Source organism: Carcharhinus amblyrhynchos, chromosome 17, assembly GCF_965287045.1.
Source record: "Carcharhinus amblyrhynchos chromosome 17, sCarAmb.v2.hapA, whole genome shotgun sequence".
NCBI lineage: Eukaryota > Metazoa > Chordata > Chondrichthyes > Carcharhiniformes > Carcharhinidae > Carcharhinus > Carcharhinus amblyrhynchos.
This window is the reverse complement of record NC_137340.1, coordinates 21,174,957-21,198,565: the sequence shown is the minus strand read 5'-3', so window position 1 is coordinate 21,198,565 and position 23,609 is coordinate 21,174,957. Positions and strand designations below refer to the sequence as shown.

General features: G+C 42.7%; 1 protein-coding gene across 1 annotated transcript in view; it reads left to right on the top strand.

Moving 5' to 3' along the window:
* The first annotated feature begins 358 nt into the window (after nt 1–358).
* dpysl4 (dihydropyrimidinase like 4) overlaps nt 359–23,609 on the top strand; it is a 40,214-nt gene continuing 16,963 nt past the window's right edge. The window contains exons 1-7 of the mRNA XM_080205601.1: nt 359–814; nt 12,762–12,850; nt 17,518–17,702; nt 18,877–19,047; nt 20,315–20,376; nt 20,474–20,554; nt 21,567–21,635. Of these exons, the coding sequence (XP_080061727.1) occupies nt 443–814; nt 12,762–12,850; nt 17,518–17,702; nt 18,877–19,047; nt 20,315–20,376; nt 20,474–20,554; nt 21,567–21,635 (1,029 nt within the window). The 5' untranslated portion in view covers nt 359–442. The remainder of the gene's footprint in view (nt 815–12,761; nt 12,851–17,517; nt 17,703–18,876; nt 19,048–20,314; nt 20,377–20,473; nt 20,555–21,566; nt 21,636–23,609) is intronic.

The following is a 23,609-nucleotide window of genomic DNA, read 5'->3' as shown; positions in this document are numbered from 1 at the left end:
ATACCATTTAACTAAAAAGTCTTGCGACTTTACTTTGACAATTTTGATGCCAGGTATTCATGTGTGAATTCAGTGACTGTGAGCACGTGTTTTGGAAGTGTGTCTATATTTCCAGACCAGTTCCAAGGGAAACTGTCATTCCCATCAGCACCACAGTCTCTGAACAGCTCCTTCCTTCCCCTCTGCCGGGGGGGGTGCTGGGGAGGAGGAGGGTGTGTGTGTGTGGCGGGGGGTGGGGGGGCAGAGTTGGAGGCATTTCCTCCTTTAACGATGAAGTAGTGCACAAGGTGGGGTCGAGGCACATGCAGACTGGAGCTCCTCTCTTCCGCGTCACCTCTGGGCTGGTGCAGAACTAACTCCAGAGGGAGAGAGAGAGAGAGACAGAGGATAAGACAGAGTCTCCAGCCCCGTCCACTTGATCCACTTCCAGCTGCCACACACCATGGCAGACAAGCAAGCCAAGGCGTCCGAGGAGGAGGAGGACCTGCCCGTTTACTTAGCCAAGCCGGGGACCAGTAGCCCCAAGCCCCGCCAGAAGTATGGGGGGATGTTCTGTAACGTGGAGGGCGCCTACGAAAATAAAACCATCGACTTCGACTCGCTGAGTGTTGGCAGGCGAAGCGCCCGGAGTCTGAGTCGAAACGATGGGAGTCAGGTTTCCATCGAGTCTGACGGATTGAGTGAGACCGGGAGTGATATCAGTGAGCTGTCCAGCTCCTGTGAGCCTGGGGCTCGGGCTGAGAGCGGCTTGGAGGCGCTGGACCAGACACCAAGGGTTCAGGGAGAAGGTTCTCTGTACAACCCGCACACACAGGTAAAAGTCAGCACTCAAATATATCGCGGGCAACGTTTCAAATATCCGAGAGCTACTGTGTGTTCATTTAGTTACCTATGCTAAAATGGGCAATTCTGCAAATAAAAAGCGACTGGGGAATATGTGGTTCCAAGTTAGAAGTGATCGGGGTTCATTTTAACCTGACCCTGGTCCCGTTATAAGTGTGCGTGAACGGTGAAATAGTTCATCCAAGCACTTTGCCCCTTGCCAGAAGTTATTTTTTTAATTGGTGCGCTGGGAAAAGGTTGGCTGCCCACGTGTTTGGGTTTTATCATTGACCGAAATGGATGTCCGCACCTTAACAGTGGTTAACGCTGTCTGGGTTTTAATACTGAGTGGGGGGGGGGGGGCAGCTTGGCTCTGATGGTTTACAGGAAGACGTCAGTGGCCTCTCGCTCCCACTGCTTTGCCGGAGAACGTGGACCAACTTTCCCTTAAACTTCTGCCTTTATTGTGCTGAGCTCAGAGACATTCACCCGAGCCCCGAGTTTTATTGGTCCCCTTTACACCCGGCAGCAGGATTTTTTCAGAAATATTGGGTAGGATACTGTAATTCAATGGGGGGTGGGGGGACTGAGACAAAAGGAGAGATGGCATCTCCACGTGTATGTCTGACTCAATCCCACCTAGTCTTCATTGCTGACTCAAGTCACCGAATGATGGAACAAGGCTTCAGTTACTAAAGGAGTCCCGAAAGGGGAGGTTTGCATCAAACACGCGGTGCACCTTCGGTGATGATCCGCTTTGTAAAACAGAAGAAAGGAAATCGAGCTAGTCCCACATAATTATGTTCCCCATCGATGGTGGGGGTTTACCAGCGGGATTAGGAGATATTAGTTAACGATCCCAAAGGATAATGAGCTAGTAGAGAAGATGCTTCCTGAGCGATTACACTGGGAAAACCATAAACATGGCCAAACCTGGTCGTCAAAAATACATAAAAACGGTAATTGTTCAGTAAATTAACCCACGTATCATACAACGCAATGCACTGACATTTAAATCTTAGAAATGACTCCGATTTTTATATATATACTATTGATTCATGCCTAATAATGGGGCAGTAAGGGTAACATTGCTTTAAATGAATTTGCATGATGGATTTTTTTATTATTATTTATGTTGGCCGACATAAATGCTTGCCCTACTTAAAAATGAATGTATTGTTGCGGTACATCTGTGCAGTGGTAGTAATCCTTGGAAAGGGAAGGTTGTCTGGTCAATTGAATGCAAAGGGCTAAGTGAGTCGGGGATAACTGCAGCCTGGTTTCCCCCCCCCCCCCCCCCCCGCTTCCCTACTCCCCTCCCCAGCTCTTTGAGGGTGCCTCTGTAGTCCCCAGTTGCTGGATGGAGAGAGGGAGGGAGCTGCAATGCTAATCAGGCAGATGGTCTGTCAGCTTGCTGTGGAGGGGGAGGGGGGAGAGGAGGAGGAGGAGGGAGGGAGCAGGAGGAGGGGGGGTCGAGGCGGTGCCAGTCTGAGCTGCGAAGCTTGCTCGTCCTCCCTGAACAAGCTCCATTTTCAGCACCACACGGAAAAAAGGAGAGATCAGAAGCCCATCTCCCCCTTTCCAAAAAAAACCCTCCCAGACAAAAAAGAATTTTAAAAAAAGCAGCCGAGAGATTCTTCCTGCGTTTGGTGGTCTGCATTAGAATCGGTTCGAGGTCAGAAACATGTTATCATACCAAGGCAAGAAAAACATCCCTCGGATCACGGTAAGCATTGAGTACAGTGACAGTGCTGGGCCTGGGGGGGCTGCATTCATACCCTCAGTCTGTCTACCTGGGAGTCCTTTGTGACTGAGAGCCCCCTCGGCCAGCGTCTGCGGCCAGTCACTCGCCGCTTCCCAACCCTGCAGCAGATCAATCCTTGGGATCTTTTTTTCCCTCCTTATTATCCTCCTCCATCTGAAAATGGCGACGTTGTAAATGAGCAGTGGGGGGAGGGAGGGATGGGGATTGAAACAAAAAAGTGTGTTTCTGGGCTAGCTTTTCCCACTTATAACGTTTTCAATCCGCGTTTACTCTTGAATGCAGAGCAGTGGCGTTGCCCATTGCTAGCTGCCTGCCCCTGTTATTATCTATAGCAATCTGCCGCAGTGATTGCATTTGGAAAAATATTTTTTTTAAAAATCCTGAGCACCGCCCCACTCCCTCCAGTGGACTTATTTTCTAGGAGATTGTGTGTGTGTGTTAGTGTTGGTTTTAATATTCCGCTGTGCTATTTACGTGTCAGTTTCGCCCGCGCCCTTTATGCCTGAAATTGACTAGCTGCGAGGACGGGACACGGTGGGATTGCAGCTCGGTTCTGGCCTCTGTAATAAAGTGTCTTTGATCGCCACTGGATTTAAACAAAAAGAAACGGGGAGAGAAAGGAAGCTGCGGGGCATGCGCACTCACTAACCATTCATCCTTCGCATTTCGCCCCTTTGTGCTTGGTGGGGCTTTTTTGTTGCTGCAAAACTGGGCGTAGTTGCAGCTTTTAAAGGGAGGACCCAGTTACTGACCGCGTTTTGTCCGTTTCGCCGATGATCTGGATTGCCGGCCACTGCAACTGTTCAAAATCTCAAATCTGCAAATCACAAGCACAGTATTCATTCCCTCCACCCCACCCACCCATCTTTTCCTCCTAGCCCTGATGGAAATGTTAAGGAGATGTTAGAGAACGGGAGGGGTGGGGGTGGAAGGGAGTCAATAGAATTACTGCTGCCTTCACTATGTGCACTCCTTCAAATGCCAAGACGGTGGGGCCAGAACAGAGGTTGGTCCTGAACACTGTTCTGCTCTTTTTAACCAGGAGCCATTTTTTCTTGCTCTTGTGTGGCAAGGAGGGGAGTGGTCCAGCTAGACTTAATTCTTCTTTTAAAAAAAGGCTGCTTGTGTTCCAAAGCAGTACCACTTATCTAGTGGCTTTAACATAAGAAGCATTAAAAAAAGTAATTTACCTTTAGTGGATTAGAGGAGAAATTGCACCAGTTTGAGCAGATAATCAAAGGCACAGCCCAGGGATTTCGGTTTTGAATGTGGGGCAAGGCGGGGATGGTTGTGAAAAGAATCACAGGGTCCGGCTAAGGGGGATATGGTGATAAAGATTTTCAGTCAGTAGAAGGGTGAGTGGGAAGGACTCAGGCACACAATTAGACAGACAAATTGAGGGTATAAACTGCGTTGTGGGTCTGGAAATGATATTCAGGTTAAAGCAAGGGTGAGTCTATAGGGGAGTTTGTAAAATAAAAGGCAGCTACAAATCAATGCATTGTGATCAGGGAGAGCCAGTGGCAGTTTGCAAAGAATGGGACTTACTGTAGGATAGGTTCGAGTTAATGGAAGGACTGCTGTTTCAGGAACAGAAAAATGCTGGAAAATCTCAGCAGATCTGATAGCATCTGCGCAAAGAGAATAGAGCCAAATGTTTCCAGTCTGGATGACCCTTTATCAGAGCTTTTATCCTGTACAACTAATTGTTCTGTTTGACCTGAGCTGAGCTTCAAGCTTCACACTGAACAGTAATGAAAGTTGATTTCCACTACCATGATGTAGGTGGAAGGTGAAGCTAGGGAGAACAACACGTGGAATGTCGACAAGAGTTGAGCTTTCAAATGGGTGACAGTTTCAGGGCAACAGTGCTGATGGATCAGCAATATCATGGAAGTGGAAATCGACTTTCATTACTGTTCAGTGTGAAGCTTGAAGCTCAGCTCAGGTCAAACAGAACAATTAGTTTGTACAGAAAGAAAGCCCTGACAAAGGGTCATCCAGACTCAAAACATTGGCTCTATTCTCTCCCCACAGATGCTATCAGACCTGCTGAGATTTTCCAGCATTTTCTGTTCTTGAATTAATTTGTACGTCAGGTTCAGTCAGAGTGAACAGCAGTAGAGTCCGTCTTATGAGAGGAGCTAAATGTGCAAAGTTTAAGAGATTTCTGGCTCATCCATGACTTAATTTCAGCCAAGATGTCAGCTAGCATTGTAGCAAGGGGAGATAAAACTGGACATCATAATTATGAATGGACACATACCCCATACTTGTCAAATATGTCTTAGTGGAGAAATATTCAGATAAGAAACAGGAATGAATTAAGAATAACTCTAGAGCATGTTGAAGATGACTGTTTGGGTTCAAGATGAGAAGTCATTGCAGAAATATGCTAGCCACATTGGAAAAGGTAGAAGCAAAAACTCGTGAGTGTGATACTACAGTGATGGACAAGACATCTATATGAAATTTTCAATTGTACCAAGGTCACAGAGAAATCGAGGCAGACACAAAGGGATGATGTTGCAGTTATAGTCAGAAAGAATTCCACTCAGAACAGACCCAGGGTGTAAGTAGAACTGAAAATCTCAAAACAGTGGAAAAGGTTAGCACCAAGAGAGGTGATGATAGCTCTTTAGAGAATTTTAAAGAGAATAGTGAAGTTAGAAGTACGGCTGGAATTGGAGATAACGGAGAGGCATTTTAAGAGAGTTGAGGAAAAAAGGAAGGGTACCAGTTTCAAATATGAGGAAAATGGTGCTGATGGAGAAAAGATAGCTTCCAATGTCAACAAACTTTGTACTTGGGAAAGATAGTTGAGTGGCCAAGAACTTGGTCAGGATTGGTCAAGGGAGCAGGAGTTGGTGTTGAGGAGATCCCTCCCGTGAGAGTTGGAAGAAGATTGGAACTACAAAGTAGTGTAAGATCAGGGATAGAGTGGACTGAAGGAAGAGGAAACAGTGGCTGAGGCAGCCAAACTGATTGCCTCAGTTTTGAGCCACGAACTTGTTGTAACTGGTTTTAGAGGTAAGGCTGAAGAAATCAGGGAAAGTAGTGATTGGAAATGCTTTGCCTGGAAAGGGGATTTTTGGGATTGACTTTGCTCTGCATGATCCTGGAGTAGTAACAGGATTATGTAATGGAGAGAAGGTGAGGGGGTCAAAGCGAACCACCAGAATGACACTGACCCCATTAGATCTGGAGCTGGTGGTATACCTTTCAAGTGAATTACCCAGTCAGGACATGGGTTGGGAGGTGGATGTTGAAAGACAAAATAATGGGAGACACTGCTTCTACCAGGAATCATTGCAACTCTTAGCAATTTTGATAGTGACACACAATATAGTCACTTACAGAATAGACATGTCCATTATAAACCTGTGCTATGATGGCCAAGGCAGATTGGCAGCATGGAATTATAAATTCACAGGCCACCATCTCCAGCACAAATTGAAACTAGTAGAAGATACAACTGTATTGTTATGGTTCAGGTTAGAAACTCCAGATTGTTGTTTGGAGCCCACCTGATTCATAACGGCAGTAGAGTGGCACAGTGATTAGCACTGCAGCCTCACAGTGCCGGGGACCCGGGGTCGCCTCCTGCATTGAGTCATTGCCTGTGTGGAGTTTGCATATTCTCCTCATGTCAGTGTGGGTTTCTTCCAGGTGCTCTGGTTTCCTCCCACAGTCTGAAAGATATGCAGGGTTAGGTGGATTGGCCATGCTAAATTGCTTGTTAGCATCCCAGGATGTGTAGGATTAGGGGGATTTGTGGGGTAAATATCTGTGGTAATGGGGATAGGGACTGGATGTGATGCTCTAGCAGAGAGTTGCTGCAGACTTGATGGGCCAAATGGCCTCCTTCTGTATTGTAGTGATTCTGTTCTTTGAGAGAGCTGCACGGCAGCACAGTGGTTAGCACTGCTGCTTCAGAGCGCCAGGGATCTGGGTTCGAATCCGGGCTCGGGTCACTGTCTGTGTGGAGTTTGCACATTCTCCATGTGTCTGCGTGGGTTTCCTCTGGGTGCTCTGGTTTCCTCCCACAGTCCAAAGATGTGCGGGCTAGGTTGATTGGCCACTCTAAATTGCCGCTAGTGTCCCAGGATGCGTAGGTTAGAGGAATTAATGGGTAAATATGTAGGGATATGGGGATAGGGCCTGGATGGGAATGTGGTTGGTGTAGACTCGATGGGCCAAATGGCCTGTTTCTGCACTGTAGAATTCTATGATAAGTTTTGCATCTTGAATTTGGCTAGGATAAGCATAATGGGTTTCACTTCGAATATGATTCAAATGACCCACTAGGGAGCTCTTGTCAAACAAACTTTATTTAAGAATATAGTTAATATGTATAGTAAGAAAATTAACAAGAACTTTTATCAATTACAAACAAGAAACGAAAACGACCGCTATAATGTATAACCCTTAACAAATATATTTAATGTGTTCCAATCAAAACCAAAACCTTCCATAGACAAAATCCTTTAAACAATTCAACCCAGCAAAGACTAATGCTCATGCAATGCTGGAAATTGAATCCTCTGGTTAAAGTCTGCAGTTCTCTGGATTCACTCAGTGCATTCTGAAGTCAAAACAGCTTTTCAGAAGGCTAGGGAGAGACTCTCTGGTCAAGCCACCAACCACAGAATCTTTACTGCAGGAGGGCAAAACCTTACTTTCAGATAACCAGCAGAATTTCCAAAAAAAAGGGAGATAGAAAACACTTCTTAGCTGGCTGTCCCTTCTAAGAACTAAACTGTAGCTCAGAACTGAAAATGAAAGAACTTCTGTCACCTGACTTGCAAACCAGTTTCCTTTTCCTTCTAACAATGCAGAGTTATAAAAAATCCCAAAGTAAAACAATTCCTATCCAATCCACTTAAGGAGCAATAAAATAAGACTTTTCTTAAAGATACAGTAATGTCACAGTATCTTAAAACAATTTTGCTATGCCCTTAATAGCTTTTAGGTGCAGCTCCTACTCACACAAAATCCATTCACTTACAGAGTTAAAACTGGGCCCAAGAACATTGCAGCAAAATGTTGAGCAGCATTCCTTCTGTGGTCTCCCTCTGGTGGGTGCCTTGGTTGGACTGGGCAGGCATCCATCCATCCCTAACTTTCCAATGACCAATCATGAGATTTTGGAGGAGGTCATCCAGTCTTCCCCACAAGGCTTGTGCAGGAATTCCTCCTCCATTATCTTTTCACAATCCATTTCCTGAAAAAACTACATGGCTGGACTTCATACCTGCGTTCTTCCAAGTAGCATTGGCAATTTCTGTTCCAAACACCACACAAATACTATAAGGTGTGATTTGAATACTTGAATGAGGCAGATTTTGTTCACAGTGAAAACTAGGGCAACACAGTAATTGTACAGACATACCATTAATGCTGAACTATTACTATTTGTGGAAAATAAGCTACTGCATTTGAGACTTTCTACTAATTTATGGAACAGAATTGTGAAGAATACTTCTTGCCTGAATGTTGTAGCATGTTACCTTAACACAATATATCCATGATTATGGTACCTCTGCATTACAGTAGCTATGGAAAACAAGGCTATAAATAATTTTGCAATGTCTACTTACTTTAGAGCAAATTGAAATTCACAATTTTCATTAAGACTTGTAACATCCATGTCATTAATAAACCTATTTTTAAAATTCACGCACAATTCTGTATTATTTTCCTTATGAAATACTGAAAACAAGTATTCTCATTGACACACATTGTATTGACACAAATTCGAAGGGATCTACAATTTAATCACTGCTTTTCTCTTGTGGTAGGCCTTTTCAATATACACTGAAAACCAGCAATAACAAAAGAAGATCAGTCACTTGGATAAAGCTGACAAAAATGTGTTAAAAATTCAGTAGAATTGAAACAGGCTTGGTTATTCAATTCTCTGACATACACACTAGGAAGGTGCCAGGTTTGATTCTCAGCTATGCTGTGTTAATTAACCTTAACCAACAGATGTTTATTTATCCCTCAATCAATATTATTAAAAAAAGATTATCTACTTGTTTTATCTGAGCACTGCATGTGGAACTTTGCTATGCACTTATTGGCTGCTGCCCTTCCTTTGTTACAACAATTACTACAGTCCAAAAATCACTTAATTGGCTGTGAAGCACTCTGTGACACCCTGAGTGCTAATACATCAATTCAAGTTCCTTTCTCTTTAACCAGGGCAGCAATGGGGATACAAGTGTCTTAAGTGTTTGCGGTCTAAGGGAGGGCTGGTTGGGGAAAATAATCAGCTGGTATTTCTACTTCTGAAAGACATCTATTAGATAAGTATGTATGTTGGGAAAGAAAAGCCCCAGAGTCAGTTTTGGTGCCCTTTCTTCATGCTACCAATACTCACTGTTTAGTATCTTGCATGTAGGTAGATTTTTCAACCACTTGCCCATGGTGAAGTAACTCAGTAAGACATCATTAAGGCTAAAGATTCAAAAATATACACTTTAAAAAAAGGCCACATGGACAAGGAGCTGATATATTTCTATATCCATGCAGCCAATCCCAATTCAGGAGAAGGGAAGTGAAAATAGGAATTAATAATTAGTAATGCTTTTCTGTTAACTCATTTAGCTGCTGACAGCAAGTCAGTATCTCAATCCAGTTCTTGTTGATGTTATTGTTACATGAGTATCTTGAACATCTTAGTGAATTAGATATCAGATACAAGTATCGAGAATAGTACTTCACGCATCAGCGCAAATTTCCCTATTATTCAAATTAGAGCAGCTTGGGAGTCCATAAGTGAGGGCCAGCTCCACCAGATTTGAACCCTGTAACTCAATATTGACACAAGACTAGATTCCAGAGTGTAGATTTTATAGTGGGAAAGTGCCATTTATTGCAGAGAGAGTGAGCATATCTAGTTGGAATTCTGGATGGAATTCAGATTTACCTCCCACTATGTTTTGAAGTGATGCAGGAAACATTCAATAGGGCAGTGCCACATAACACAAGTTTCACCTGGGATAACTGGCACCCATCTGTCAGTACTGCCGTACCAGATTGTACAGTATATAATAGGAGAGTACATACCATCACTTATTTGAGGACCAATGCTTACAGAGGTTTTAATTCACTAGGGATGCAATTAGAACTGTGCTGCATCTGGCTTGTAAGCATACACCCAAATTTCACCACAGGCACAGCACAGGGAAAGTCACAAATACCAGCAGTGCATCGATAATAAATATATGAAGCAACTCACAGATGATTGTTTGCATTGCATCAGAATTAATCTTTCACTTGGACAAAAGGCAGTCAAACAAGATGAGGGAAGTACCACTGCGGGGAGGGGATGGGTGCAGTGAATATGCTTCATGATACAATGCCACTGCATGTGTTGTAAAGAGCTCCATTCAGTCAATGCAGAGCTCATTTGTAATTAATCATTAATCACTGGGTGCCTGCTGGGGATCCCTCTGCAACCCTGGTATTCCTGTGATTTCCCAATATACCAACTAAGCTAACATAATGAGGCACAGACCTTCACTACAGATATGGGTGAGTAGATCATTGATATGCTGGAGGGATACATTGATACTCTGAATGCCTGGATGTTTGCAGCCTGTCCTTCAAAACATTCTGGCAGGTTTCTGCAGCTGTTGTTGTCTGTTGTATGTTGCACAACTTTGCCCTGCAATGTGGCATTATTTTAGTGATTATGGAAGAGGAGAGGTTTCAAGTGCAGCATCTGGAACACCATGAAAAGCACAACAACACAAAGGGGAAGCTTAGAGAGCTCCAATCTTTTCTACAAGCAACCATCTCTGAAACCAAAAATATAAGCTGGAATCCTCGGACCATTCATACCCCGCTGCCAGCAAGAATGGAGATTTTGGCACTCAGCCAGATCTGGGTTCACTGCTGTGGGACCAGAGAATCTCAGCTGCGGCAGGTCAGAGAATCCAGCCCATACACTTTACATTAACAACCATCTCCAGGTAGACACATGGGCGTGAATTTTACCGCCACACCTGCCCCAACAGAAGGGCGATCAAGGCTCGCAGAACAGAATTCTCCATCAGCCTCGGGCAGGATTTTATGAGTCTCGCCCAAGCAAGGGCGTAAAATCTTGGCCATGTCCTCTGGACAATTGCTTTCAGTTACAATGCCTTCACTTTTCTGGGGGGAGAAAAGACCTCACAAATCTGCTATTTGCACCAAACTGATGAAAATTGTTCCCATATCTTGCGAAGAATGTTGGCTGTGCAAGCATCAGCTGTCTACATTGTGCATGAGGATCAGTTGGAGTCTCTTGAGATTGAAGTGCCTACCGCCTTGCAGGAGCTGAATCCTTATCTACATTTGCTGCAGTGCCTCAGCAATTGCCTGTGCAGCCTTGTCTATTCTCACATACCCGTGCAGGCATTAAAGGGGTTGGTAGAAGAGTCTCGATATGTGCCCGTCCTGAGCAGCCGCGTCATCGCCTGCATGTCTATTCCATTCTGTTTTCACAGCTTTAGAATGAATGTAGAAAACTGTTTTCAGATTGTAAAATTGACATGCTGGCTAAGTCCAGCTGATTGCCCCCAGTGAGCTAATTGCTAATTACCAACAGGCTTTCCTACTTTCCAGCCCTGCAGTGATATTGACTATAGGAAATATAACCATTTTTGGATATGTCTCAATATCTGCTGTGACGACCAGTGGAAATTCATGGTGGTGGTGGTGCGTGGGGAGCTAGTGCAACAGCTTCTTGCCTCATTTACCACCATCAGTTGTGATTGAACAGTTGAAAGAGCAAAATTTTGGTTGCATTGATGAGTCATGCATGCAAGGAGTTCAATCTATGTAATGTAAAATAAGTTGAAAGAGGAGCAAGATTGACTGTGTGACCCACAGCCTTTGAAGCCCAAAGTTCCTCCGATAAGAAAACTTGTACAATTGTGGAGTCTCAGATTGAATTACCTTCTAACTCTTTGGATTCAAGCCTGTGCATTAATAATACATAAAATGTCCATTTATGGTGCCAATTTTATTCAGTGTCACACTCTGTTCAAGATTTTAAAAATTTTATTCATGGGTTGTGGGCATTATTGGCTCGGCTAGCATTTATTGCCCATCCCTGGGGGCAATTAAGAGTCAACCACATTGTTGTGGATCTGGAATCAGATATAGGCCACACCAGGTAAGAATGACAGATTTCCTTCCCTAAAGGATATTAGTAAACCAGATGGGCTTTTCTGACATTTGATTCATGGTCAGCATTAGACTTTTACTTCCAGATTTCTTATTGAATTCAAGTTTCACCATCTGTCATTGCAGGATTCAAATCCCAGTCTCAGAACATCACCTGGGTCTCTGGATTACCAGTTCAGTGACAATACCATTACTCTACTGCCTCCCCTTGTAAAAATGGGATTTGAGCACACTAACTAGGTTGATACTTCAGTGCAGGAACAAGAATCGCATTGTCAGTGATGCCATGTTTCTGGTGAAATATTAAAGTCTCATTTTCCCACTCAGGTGAATGTTAAAAGATTGCATGCTCTTATTGGAAAAAAACCCAGCAAATTCCTTTCCTGTGGTGGTCATTTTCCTCCCTCAATAAAAGCTATGACAAATGGACTTAATCTTTGTTCATTGTCTGCTTGTGGAACCTTGCTGCACAGCCTCACCTGTCCATTGTCTAATAGTGCTTGCACTACAGACAAGCCCTTTGGGATGCCCTGTGGCAATGATAAGGTACTAAATAATTTAAAGTTTTTCATTAAGAAAAAACAAATAAATACAATTGTGCTATATTCTCAAATGCCTCAAACTGCAACTGGATTTGCTGTGGCAATTGCTTTGCACCATTTTTGGGAGCTTGGTTGGAATTCAGCATTTCTTTTTACGAGAAGATCAGCAAAAAAAAAGAAAGATTGAAAGATTTTAACCTTTAACCCCAAAATTGTCCAAGAATAGGTTCATTCCTTTTCTGTTCTTCCCATTTTACGAGACAATTCTTCTCCCTGTATATAAACTTCATAGTGACCTTGCCATTTAGTCCTGAAACATAAGTAGGAAAATTAAAGGGATTCTAGGTAATAGTATTCTTACATAATATTGAAGCTTTCAGAAATCTTTCTTCATCATCTAGCATTATCAGAAGTACATTTGATGTGTCTAATTGTCTAAATATTTCTTCCAGAGTGATCGCTTACTTATTAAAGGAGGGAAAATAGTCAATGATGACCAGTCCTTTTTTGCCGATATTTACTTGGAAGATGGAATTATAAAGTAAGTGTGTGCTTACCGTTTACACATTGTTCCTGGATATGGAATAACAGATAGTCAGAGTGATTTGTAAATGTATATGATGTCCTGAATTTTTAAATTGCTTGAAATAGATAGCCTTGCATCAGGAGAATTTTGCTTGTAGCTCAGTTAAGTTTCAAGCACTCCGAGTTCCAAGATGAGCAGGACTAACTTAAAAATAAAAATTGCTCAGTTTTAATCCAACAGGATCAGTTATGATCCCAGAATTACATTTAAATAGAATCTTTTATTTCTCAGTTTTGAAGTTTCTCTCAATGGGACTGCCAATTTGAAGAGGCCTTGTTTTCTGCTTTGCACCTGAAGTTCATAGAATTCTTACAGTGCAGAAGAAGCCATTTGGCCCATCAAGTCTCCAAAAGAGCACCCTACCTTGGCCCAATTCCCCACCCTAATCCCATCACCCTGCACATTGATCATGGCCAATTCACCTAACCTACACATCTTAGCCTCTAGGGGACAATTTAGCATGGCCAGTCCACCTAACGTGCACATCTTGGAGTGTGGGAGGAAACCGGAGCACCTGGAGGAAACCCATGCAGACAAGAGGAGAATTTACAAACTCCACACAGACAGTACGCAAGGCTGGTATCAAACCTGGGTCCCTGGCACTGTGAGGCAGCAGTGCCAATTGCTGTGCCACCATACCATCCCCAAGTTATTGGAAATTGTTGACATAGCTCAAACTTGAACATGGTATTCTTAGTCTGAGTGTTTCATCCTCCTGCTCCAAGGTCAGCTCAAACCTGGCAGTGAACAGGCAGTTTGATTGTTGCACCACTCAGCTCCTGATCAAAGCAGCTACATGAAATTTATGATATTAATAATGAAATATGTCTAGTTTGCATCTATGATGGATTCTTTATACAGGTTACATTTTCTCTCTGAATGGCACAGTCATTCCTATAGCACAAATAAGTACAGAATTACTGTGTGTCCCCTCAAATGACTTGTGCATTAATAGATGCTGATATCCCCTGATCATCCGTTAAAACACTGTTTCCCAAGAAATTTATCTTTTAATCTCTAAATCATGCCAGTCTAGCAACTAATGCAAATGAAGCTTTAACAAGAAAGTTACAATTTTGCACCCGTCAATTTCTCAAACCAGTCAATTCAAATCTCATCAGTATTGCTAGCACAATGGGAGGTCAGGCTTTTACCCACAATGTTCAGCTTTGTTGAACAAATTGGCTGCAGATGACTGAAGCTAAACTACAATTGACCAAAACATTTCAAGACCTATGAAGACAAATGGGCAGCAATAGTTGAAAGTATGTTTACTTCAAGCTTGAAATATTATCGCCATTGCTCAGACGTACAATGATCTTTATTATTGTAAACGTGCTCAGTATCTTACACTCAGTAGGTTACTTATTTTGACTCTACAAAACACAACATCAAAATGATTTAGAACAATTTTAATTGAGTTGTATGCTTAAAAGATAAAGGGCTATCTTAAAGTCTGACAAAGATCATGTTTCTCCTCATAGCTCTTGTACTTGAATGAGGGTTTTATCAGTCTAATCGTTTTCTTGATTTCAACAGCTTAGTCATTCTCTCTTTCTGCAGTCAGTATGATCTGGATTGCATCATTCAGAACCTCTGTACGAAGACTCACCCTGAATTGAAGCCTTGGCCCTATTCTCTCTCCTCATATGCTGTAGGACCTGTTGAGATTTTCCAGCATTTTCTGTTCTTGTTTCAGATTCCAGCATCTGCAATGTTTTGCTTTTATCTCTGCACAAATCTCCATCCAGCTTGCTGCTTTTATGTTGTAGGAGGTTTCTGGTTTTCACAAGTTGTGTGTGATCACAATTTTAGTGTTCTTTATTACTCTCAATTTCTTAAAAGCGAGGAGCAATTTTCTGGCCACATCTTGTTTCACAGCCAACAATTGCCATTAACGATTTATGATTGGGACAATAAGACCTCCTTCTTTTAACTCATTTGATCACTCCTGTTATAATAGCTTGCTTGTCTCCTCTTGCATTATTTTCCCCAGAGTTTGACAGTATGTTTTGCAGTTCCTGGCGTTAAATTGTTTGCAAGAACGAGAAATGATTTGATATTTTATCACATTAGCTGTTATAACGGAAAAGAGCCAGATGCTTCCATTAAAGTGGGGATAAGAAGGGATCTCCATGATCTATATTACCTTTTTACAGCAACATTTTGCTATCTGCAAAATGTGCTGTACTTGGTCATTAGGTTGCACATAATTAGAAATGTTATTTATGTTTAAAGCACCAACAAAGCCCCAAATTCTGAAATTCTGATGCCAAGGATAGATTTTTTTGTTGCATTTTACATCTGTTCTGCCATAAAGAGAAAAATATGTATGAAGACTTGTAAGCCTAATATTTCCGGTCAGCATTGTTTAATGTTAATGTTAACCCATTCATATTAAGTGAGTTAATACATGCAATTAAAGTATCACCAGAGTTAAAGTAATGCTATTTGAAAAACAGTAATGACTGAGGGAGGCGGCTTTGTGGCACAGTGAACAGTATCCCTGCCACTGAATCAGGACTCTCTCTCACTTCAGAACTTGGTGATCAAAGAAAGTATGTTTGTAACGCAGTTAAACAGGGTTGGTTATCAATCTGAAATGCTTCCAAAACACCGATGGTGGGTGGTAAGAACAGGTGAGCCTTCTGGTCAGCTAGCACTGACAGAAGGTAATGGCAAACAATCACAATACCTTGCCAGCATAACCATGGACCAGTACATGGAAGTCCATGGTCACTAACGCTCTCTTAGGAACATTGTAATTGAAGAAAGAGAGAGAATACCTTAGGACTGGAATTTCCTCTGCTGTACTAACTAAAAGTGGGGCAGCACAGTGGTTAGCCCTGCTGCCTCACAGTACCAGGGACCCAGCTTCGATTCCTGGCTTGAGTCACTATCTATGCGGAGTCTGTACATTCTCCCCATGTCTGCATGGGTTTCCTCCAAGTGGTCCAGTTACCTCCCACAAACCTGAAAGACATGCTGGTTTGATGCATTGGCCATGGTAAAGTCATCTTCAGTGTACCCAAACAGGTGCTGGAGCATGGTGATTAGGGGATTTTCACAGTAACTTCATTGCAGTGTTAATGTAAGCCAACCTGTGACACTGATAAATAAACTTAAGAACTTAAAATTTAAACTTAAGGGAAAACTCTAAGGAAGACAGGGCTCCTAAAGGCACACCCCATCCTAGCCAATACCTCCAGGAATCTTGTTCTGTCCTGCCTCCACCTTAATGTAGAATTAGGTTGGCTGCCCACCACATGTTAATTGTGTGGGAATTCATTTGTCTTCCCGTCTCCTATCTCAGCCACCATTAAAGAGCATCAGGAGAAGAATGGCGATACACTTTGGAACAGCGGCAGGATGTGCGATAGTAGTTATATTAGAGGCATAAGGACCCTGTATATTTCTGCATACACCCTTTAAGGACTTGGGGAAACCTAAGGCCTAATAGAAAACATTACAGAAAACCCACGTGGTGATAATTTACCCATTTTCACAATGGTTTCTCTCCTGCTGGCACTGCAGTGGGTATTCCAGTGTTCTGTTATGAAGACACTGCATCATATTGATGTCTTGAATCACTGCAATAAACAGGTGACCCCACTGAAACTTGCTTTACTTGGCTGGCAAATTGCTGCAGGCTCCTTAAGTGCAGGAGAATCTCCACTAGGAGCCCGCCCTTGAGCACTATTAAGCCCTGAGCCAGGAAGATAGTAAGAAGTCTCACAACACCAGGTTAAAGTCCAACAAGTTTATTTGGTAGCACAAGCCACTAGCTTTCAGAGCGCTGTTTCTTCTTCAGGTGACTCACCTGGTGAAGGAGCAGTGCTCTGAAAGCTAGTGGCTTGTGCTATCACATAAACCTGTTGGACTTTAACCTGGAGTTGTGAGACTTCTTACTGTGTTTACTGCAGTCCAATGCCAGCATCTCCGCACCAGGAAGATCGGACAGGGTCAGGGAGATGAGTGGGAGGACCTTGTTTCCAGGGGCAACTCCACTCCAGAAGAAAATGTAATCCCCAGCATCCTGCTGTTAAGTAAGCTCAAAATTATCCACAAAGCTATCCATTGTGATTCTATCGTTCTTTTCTCTATTAAGTATGAACAAATCCAAATCATCGTATAAGGCCTTAAAATGGTAATGGCTGTTCTGCCTGGAAACTCTTGCGGCTGTTTTTTATTTTTGGTTCTGCGTTGAATCAGTCTCAGCTTACTATGTGGGTGATGAAACTCTGCCATTGTTAGGACAGATAAAAACAAAAAGAGGATTCATACAAGAATTCACACAAATTAACATAATATTTAATGGCAGGAAGATTTTTAAAAGATTAAAAACAGACCATGACAAAGTTTAGGGGAAAAATGAATCAAAGCAAATCCATAAGGTAAAAAATGAAAATGGGTATTTACTTTCTAAATCACAGGAGCAGAAATATAAGTAGTTAATGAAAGGCCAGGAAGAATCAAGGCATCGGGGCTTGTTAATCAAATTGGTTTTGTGACTAATCGTGCTTATCATACAAGTAAAAATGCTGGCCAGCGCATCTTTGTAACACACTCCTGGCACAGCATGGTCAACACTCTGTCTAATACTTTGTACAATGACTTTTCAGACAACTTGGAGATAACCTCATTGTCCCTGGAGGTGTAAAGATAATTGAGGCCAATGGACAGATGGTCATACCCGGTGGAATAGATGTCCACACTCACCTGCAAATGCCATGCATGGGCATGACCACTGCTGATGACTTCTATCAAGGAACCAAAGCAGCGCTGGCAGGGGGGACCACAATGATAAGTAAGATACAGAAGTTTTTTTTTCCTCACTTTATCTGATTAAAATTTTTAAAACACAGAATTAAATAACATCGGGAAACTTTATTTTAACCTGAGCTGGTTTACATAACTTAATCTAATTGTTTTCTTAGTAAATTCACTGGTGACAAGCAAGTGATGACTAACAATACAAAAAAATGAAAAGTGTATTTAAAGAGGATGTAATAGTGCAGCGAGGTAACTGATAGATGTACTATGCTAAGAATCATCCTTTTGAATGCCTTATGGAAATTGCTTGACCTCTCACTCCATCTCAACTTGTTTCTTGTTGGAATTAGTGGTTAGTACTACTGCCTCACAGCACCAGGGACCTGGTTCGATTCCCAGCTTGGGTCACTGTCGGTGTGGAGTTTGCACGCTCTCCTCGTATCTCCATGGGTTTCCCCTGGGTGCTGCAGTTTCCTCCCACTGTCCTAAGATGTGCATGTTAGGTGGAACGGCCATGTTAAATTGCCACTTAGTGTCAGGGGGACGAGCTATGGTAAATGTATGGGGTTATGGGAATAAGGCCAGGGTGGGATTGTGGTCAGTGCAGACTTGATGGGCCAAATGGCCTCTTTCTGCACTGTGGGATTCTATGATTCTAATGTGACATAATAGCTTTGAAATGGGATGGGTAGAATTACCACCACATAAACATTGGGTGGAATTTTCCCGTCCCACTGACCCCGGGAATCGTAGCGGGCGGGTCAAAAAATTTGGGGGACCGTGCAAAGGTCCATTGACCTCAGGCAAGAATTACTGGTCTTGGGGCGTGTGCGGCTGGAAAGTCCCACCCGTTTACACTTCAGCCTTTGGGTGAATAGAACTGGTCAGGGTGTGTTCACCCACTTGTGGTGAACTTCAGAAAGAAGCCCTTCTCAGTACCAGACCTTCCTCCCAACCACACTAACCTATCCCTGAGCTGTCTTAGGGTAGATTGGATGGTCAGCGTTACGTTATCCACAGTCCTGTAGACGTTCATGATACAGATGATCCCAATCTCCCTGACAAAGTAGGGCTTACGTTGGGATACAATGTATTCACAAGAGAAGATAATGAGGAAATGTAGGAAACAAAAAATGTTGCAATTCAGACACAGTGAGCTGACAAACTCAAATTAACTGCATGCATTTATTCTTTATTGTCTAACACAGTGGATCATGTCCTTTCTGAGCCTGAACCTGGATCGAGCCTTATTTCTGCCTATGAGCAGTGGAGAGAATGGGCCGACAGCAAGTCCTGTTGCGACTATTCTTTACATATAGATATTACACGTTGGCATGAAGCTCTGCGCGAAGAAATGGAAACCTTGGTTAAGGACAAAGGTAAATCTCAATATCTGCACCATTTCCAGAATGGACATTAATCTGGTTGTCCCTGTTTTTGAAATGCACTTTATTGGAACCCACTAATGTACCTGGATGCTGAACTGACTAACTTTTCAAAGGTTAAATTTCCCTGATAGTCAGTGGGACCTGAGCCACTTTATCATTTCCAAACAACCACAACAATTGCAAAAAATACAAGTAAAACTAAAATGTAAGAGCAATGAGATAATGACCAGTGAATCTGTTTTATCAATGACAATTGAGAGATAAATGTAAAACACTGGGAATAACTTGCCTGCTGCTATCCAAGATAAAAAATGCAATGGGATATTTGCATCCAACGAAATCCAGAGTTCAAAATCACATCTGGAAGGCAGCACCTCCATCAGTGCAGCACTCTCCTGGAGTGGCAGCCTGGATTTTTGTGCTTGAGTCTCTTGAGTGGGACTTGAACCCACTACTTGCAAACTTAAGGAGTTCTACCAATTGAACTTGTCAAAACTGTGTTGGGGACCCAATACACAAATCAGTTTGGGTCCCAACACCATTCCTCAACTGCGTTACTCTCATGACGTTATTTTTGAATATAAATGCCCTCATTGGGAAGGAAGCAACTCTGTGCCCACTTAGTAATGCCGAGCATCCCCAGGGGATGGGAGCTGCCTGCCTGGGACCAGCGACAACGGCCAGCGGCAGCCATGTTGGCAGCTGCTGTTTCCTTGCCAAGGAGAGCAGGCAGCTCATCAGGTGGCCAGTAGGACCCGAGAAGGAGAAAAATGGCCGTGAATGAAAAGTGATGGTACGGCAATCAACACGGTGCAACTTGGCCCGTGAGGCTTCACGTCTCCACAAACGGAAAAAAGTGTTCTGATATTTGTGAATTAATCCGGCAGCTGAGCACTAAGGTGCACAAGACTGGGCAAAATAAAACCTTTTAAGAAGTACGATCCTGACCATGTTGACCTCTGAACAGGCTTCCATAGGAGCGAAATAGGCCGTTAACTGGAGCTAATCCATTCTCTTCTCCAACCCTTTGAAAATTTTAAACCATTCCAAAATGTTCAGGATCTTTAGATAACCTTTGGGACTGGAATTTTGAAACAGTGCCCATATTGGCATTTGAAAATCCAGCCAACAAACAATAGAAGCATTGTTATAAAAGTGTTTTAAGTGATGAAATATTGATATCAAATACTCATAGCTGCTTCTACCTTCCAGAGCACTACACAGTATACAACGTTTTCACTCTTCTCTGTTCCATCAGGTGTGAACTCCTTTCTTGTATTCATGGCCTACAAAGACCAATATCAATGTAGCGACGCACAGGTAACACTCTTCAACAAAAGCACCAGCATCTGTTTCTGCTCACTTAAGGATGTGTGTTGCAATACCAACACTAATTACATGCTCTTTTCCGTGGCAGATCTATGAAATCTTCAGCATCATCCGTGATTTGGGTGCAATAGCAATGGTTCATGCCGAAAATGGAGATATCATCCAGGAGGTAAAACCAGAATTTGACAATCTGTCTGAAGCTGAAGGGTTATTAAAAGCTGTTTCGAAAAAATCAAATGCAGTTTTCAGGCATTCAGCAAAGCATTATTTATTTTTAAATACAATGTCAGATAACTTTATCTTAAGAACATAAGAACATAAGAAATAGGAGCAGGAGTAGGCCATCTAGCCCTTCGAGCCTGCCCCGCCATTCAATAAGATCATGGCTGATCTGAAGTGGATCAGTTCCACTTTCCCGCTTTCTCCCCATAACCCTTAATCCCCTCTCTTATCAAGAACCCATCAACCCGATACAGAGTAATTTATCAAATTAGCCTGTATCCCATGTGAATTTACCTTCTTTACAAGTCTCCCATGTGAGACCTTGTCAAAGGCTTTGCTGAAATCCATATAACTACATTGACTGCGCTACCGTCACCTACACACCAGGTCACCTCCTCAAAAAATCCAATGGAATTTGTTAGGCCTGACCTCCCTCTGATGAAGCCATGCTGACTATTCTTGATCAAGCTTTGCCTCTCCAGGTGGAGATAGATGCTCTCCTTCAGAAGTTTCTCTCATCATTTCCCTACCACTGATGTGAGACTCACTGGTCTGTAGTTGCCTGGTTTATCTCTACAACCCTTTTTAAATAATGGAGCCACATTAGCTGCTCTCCATTTGTCTGGCACCTCCAACATTCAACTTTCTCTCAGGATTTGATTGCAGAACATTACAGTTCCAATGAGAAGTTGATACACGTCCATCTGTGTATATTAGCACCATAAGCAAACTGTGTGAACACAGTTCTCAATCTTACCGGAAAAACAGAATAACATAAGAAGGATTGCATTAAGAATGCATTTTATCCCTATTAATTAACTTTAGCTTGATTCTAAACATTGACAATGATTTGTTAGTGAAACTGGGGACCGGCTGCTTTGTGCCTCAAGGCTCTGATTTACTTTACAGCACCACAATCACTGCTATTTTTATTTTTTGATGCTTCAATCTCTCTTTAGGAGCAGAAACGCATGTTGGAGCTTGGAATTACAGGACCAGAGGGGCACGTTCTTAGTCGACCAGAAGAGGTAACACAGTTTTCTATTTAGAAAGTTAGTGAATCAGGAGATTCTGTTCTCTAATTAGATAACATTTGGTGAATGTTGAAAGCTTGCAGCATAGTAGAAAAAAACAACTAAATTAGGAGACAGGGTTGCAAAGCTGGGGACACGCTCACCACCACTGGCCCTGAAAGCCACGATTGGAAATTTACGGCCATCACGCAATTTCAGATTATAGCTTCCTCGGGGAGTGATGGCCACTGCTAGGACTGCAGCTAGCCTATGACCGAGAGCCTCACAAGAGGCCAAAGAAGCAGGTAAGTAGAGCAGGCTTGCTGAAGCCTATCAAGCAGGCCCAGAGAGGAGGTGGCTCATCGACAGGAGGGTGCCCGAGGGGGAATGGGGGGGAGGGGGGAAACGTACGTTTGGTGGCCATTTGTGCTGTGGAGACCCTCCATGGGTCACAACCTGCCTAAATAAGAGGGACTTCCCCTCACCTGACCCTGCAGTCAGGCCACCAGACTATGTATGGAGTGGGGTCTAGCCCTGCCACTGGTTAAATACCAGCGGTGGCAGGAACAGGTTCCTAAATGGCCATTATTTGTCCATTCAGTTGGTCAGAGTGTGGGCAGCCACCCGGCACTATCTCAACCGTAGATAAAATTCCAGCAAAGGTGGATTGGGGCTTGGCAAACTTGCCATCCCACCCACTTTCATGAACCCTTGATTTCTTCCCAAATTTGCATACCTTGGTTTGCAGATTTGTTCTTAGAGTCATCAGCGTATCAAAAGCTGATAGTTTGCTGTCAGAGCAGACAGCAGAATGATGACCACTTCCTGCCACACAGGAAGTCAAGTGTTTGTGTACTGTAGGTCACACAATATCAGCCATGGATTGGGCACAAGTTACTTGATCTTTTTGGCTGGGAGTGTGCCTGGAAAAACTTCAATGAAGGTTAAAAGAGGAAAAAAAAACTTACTGAAAGTGATGCAAGACATCTTGAACAAGTGCTGGTGTCACAGAAAAATGGAGATTTTTGAAAATTTCTGGACGATTAAGAGGTTTCAATTAAGTGCACTAAGCAGTTGTTGGATGTATTCAGTTAACTATAATCCTTAAGTAATAATTAGACCAAAAGGAAACATGCATTTGGGTGGACAAATGTATAGTATGTGTATATGCAACATAATGCAGATAGTATTCCAAAAGAGTGCTAACGTCACCCTTCATTTAAACACTATTTGTCATTTAATTGGCCCCAAAACTCAGTTGTTAACATTGCATTCACATATTAGTAGGTGTAATTAAGCAATGAGCCATGGGTTTTGTTTCAATACAAATTAATTTGCTTGTCTTACAGCCCTCATACACTTGAGGTGCATTATCTAGTGGGACACCAGTGTTCAAACCCCACACAACTTTACACCTGAATCAAACCAATCCTTTGCTAAATTTTAAAGTAAACTTCCATTTCTCCAATTATCAGGTCACCATTAGTATCAGAAAGCAGTGTGATGTTTTTAAAAATGAAGGATTATTGTTGTATTTTCACATCTATATTTTGTTACCTGCACGTCTGTATTTTATATACACATTCAACTGGATTTTTTTTAAGTTTATTTATTAGTGTCACCAGTAGGCCTACATTAATACTGCAATGAAATTACTGGGAAAATCCCCTGGTCATCACTCTCCAGTGCCTGTTCAGGTACTCAGGGAGAATTTAGCCTGGCCAATGCACCTAACTAGCATGTCTTTCAGACTATGGGAGGAAACCGGAGCACCCTGATGAAATCCATGCAGATGTGGGGAGAATTGAAGTCACGTCTCTGATGCTGTGAGGCAGCAGTGCTAATTAGGTGCATTGGCCATGTTAAATTCTTTCTCAGTGTACCCAAGTGGCTGCTGGAGTGTGGCAACTTGGGGATTTTCACAGTAAATTTTTTGCAGTGCTAACATAAGCCTACTTGTGACACTAATGAATAAACTTAAACTTAATC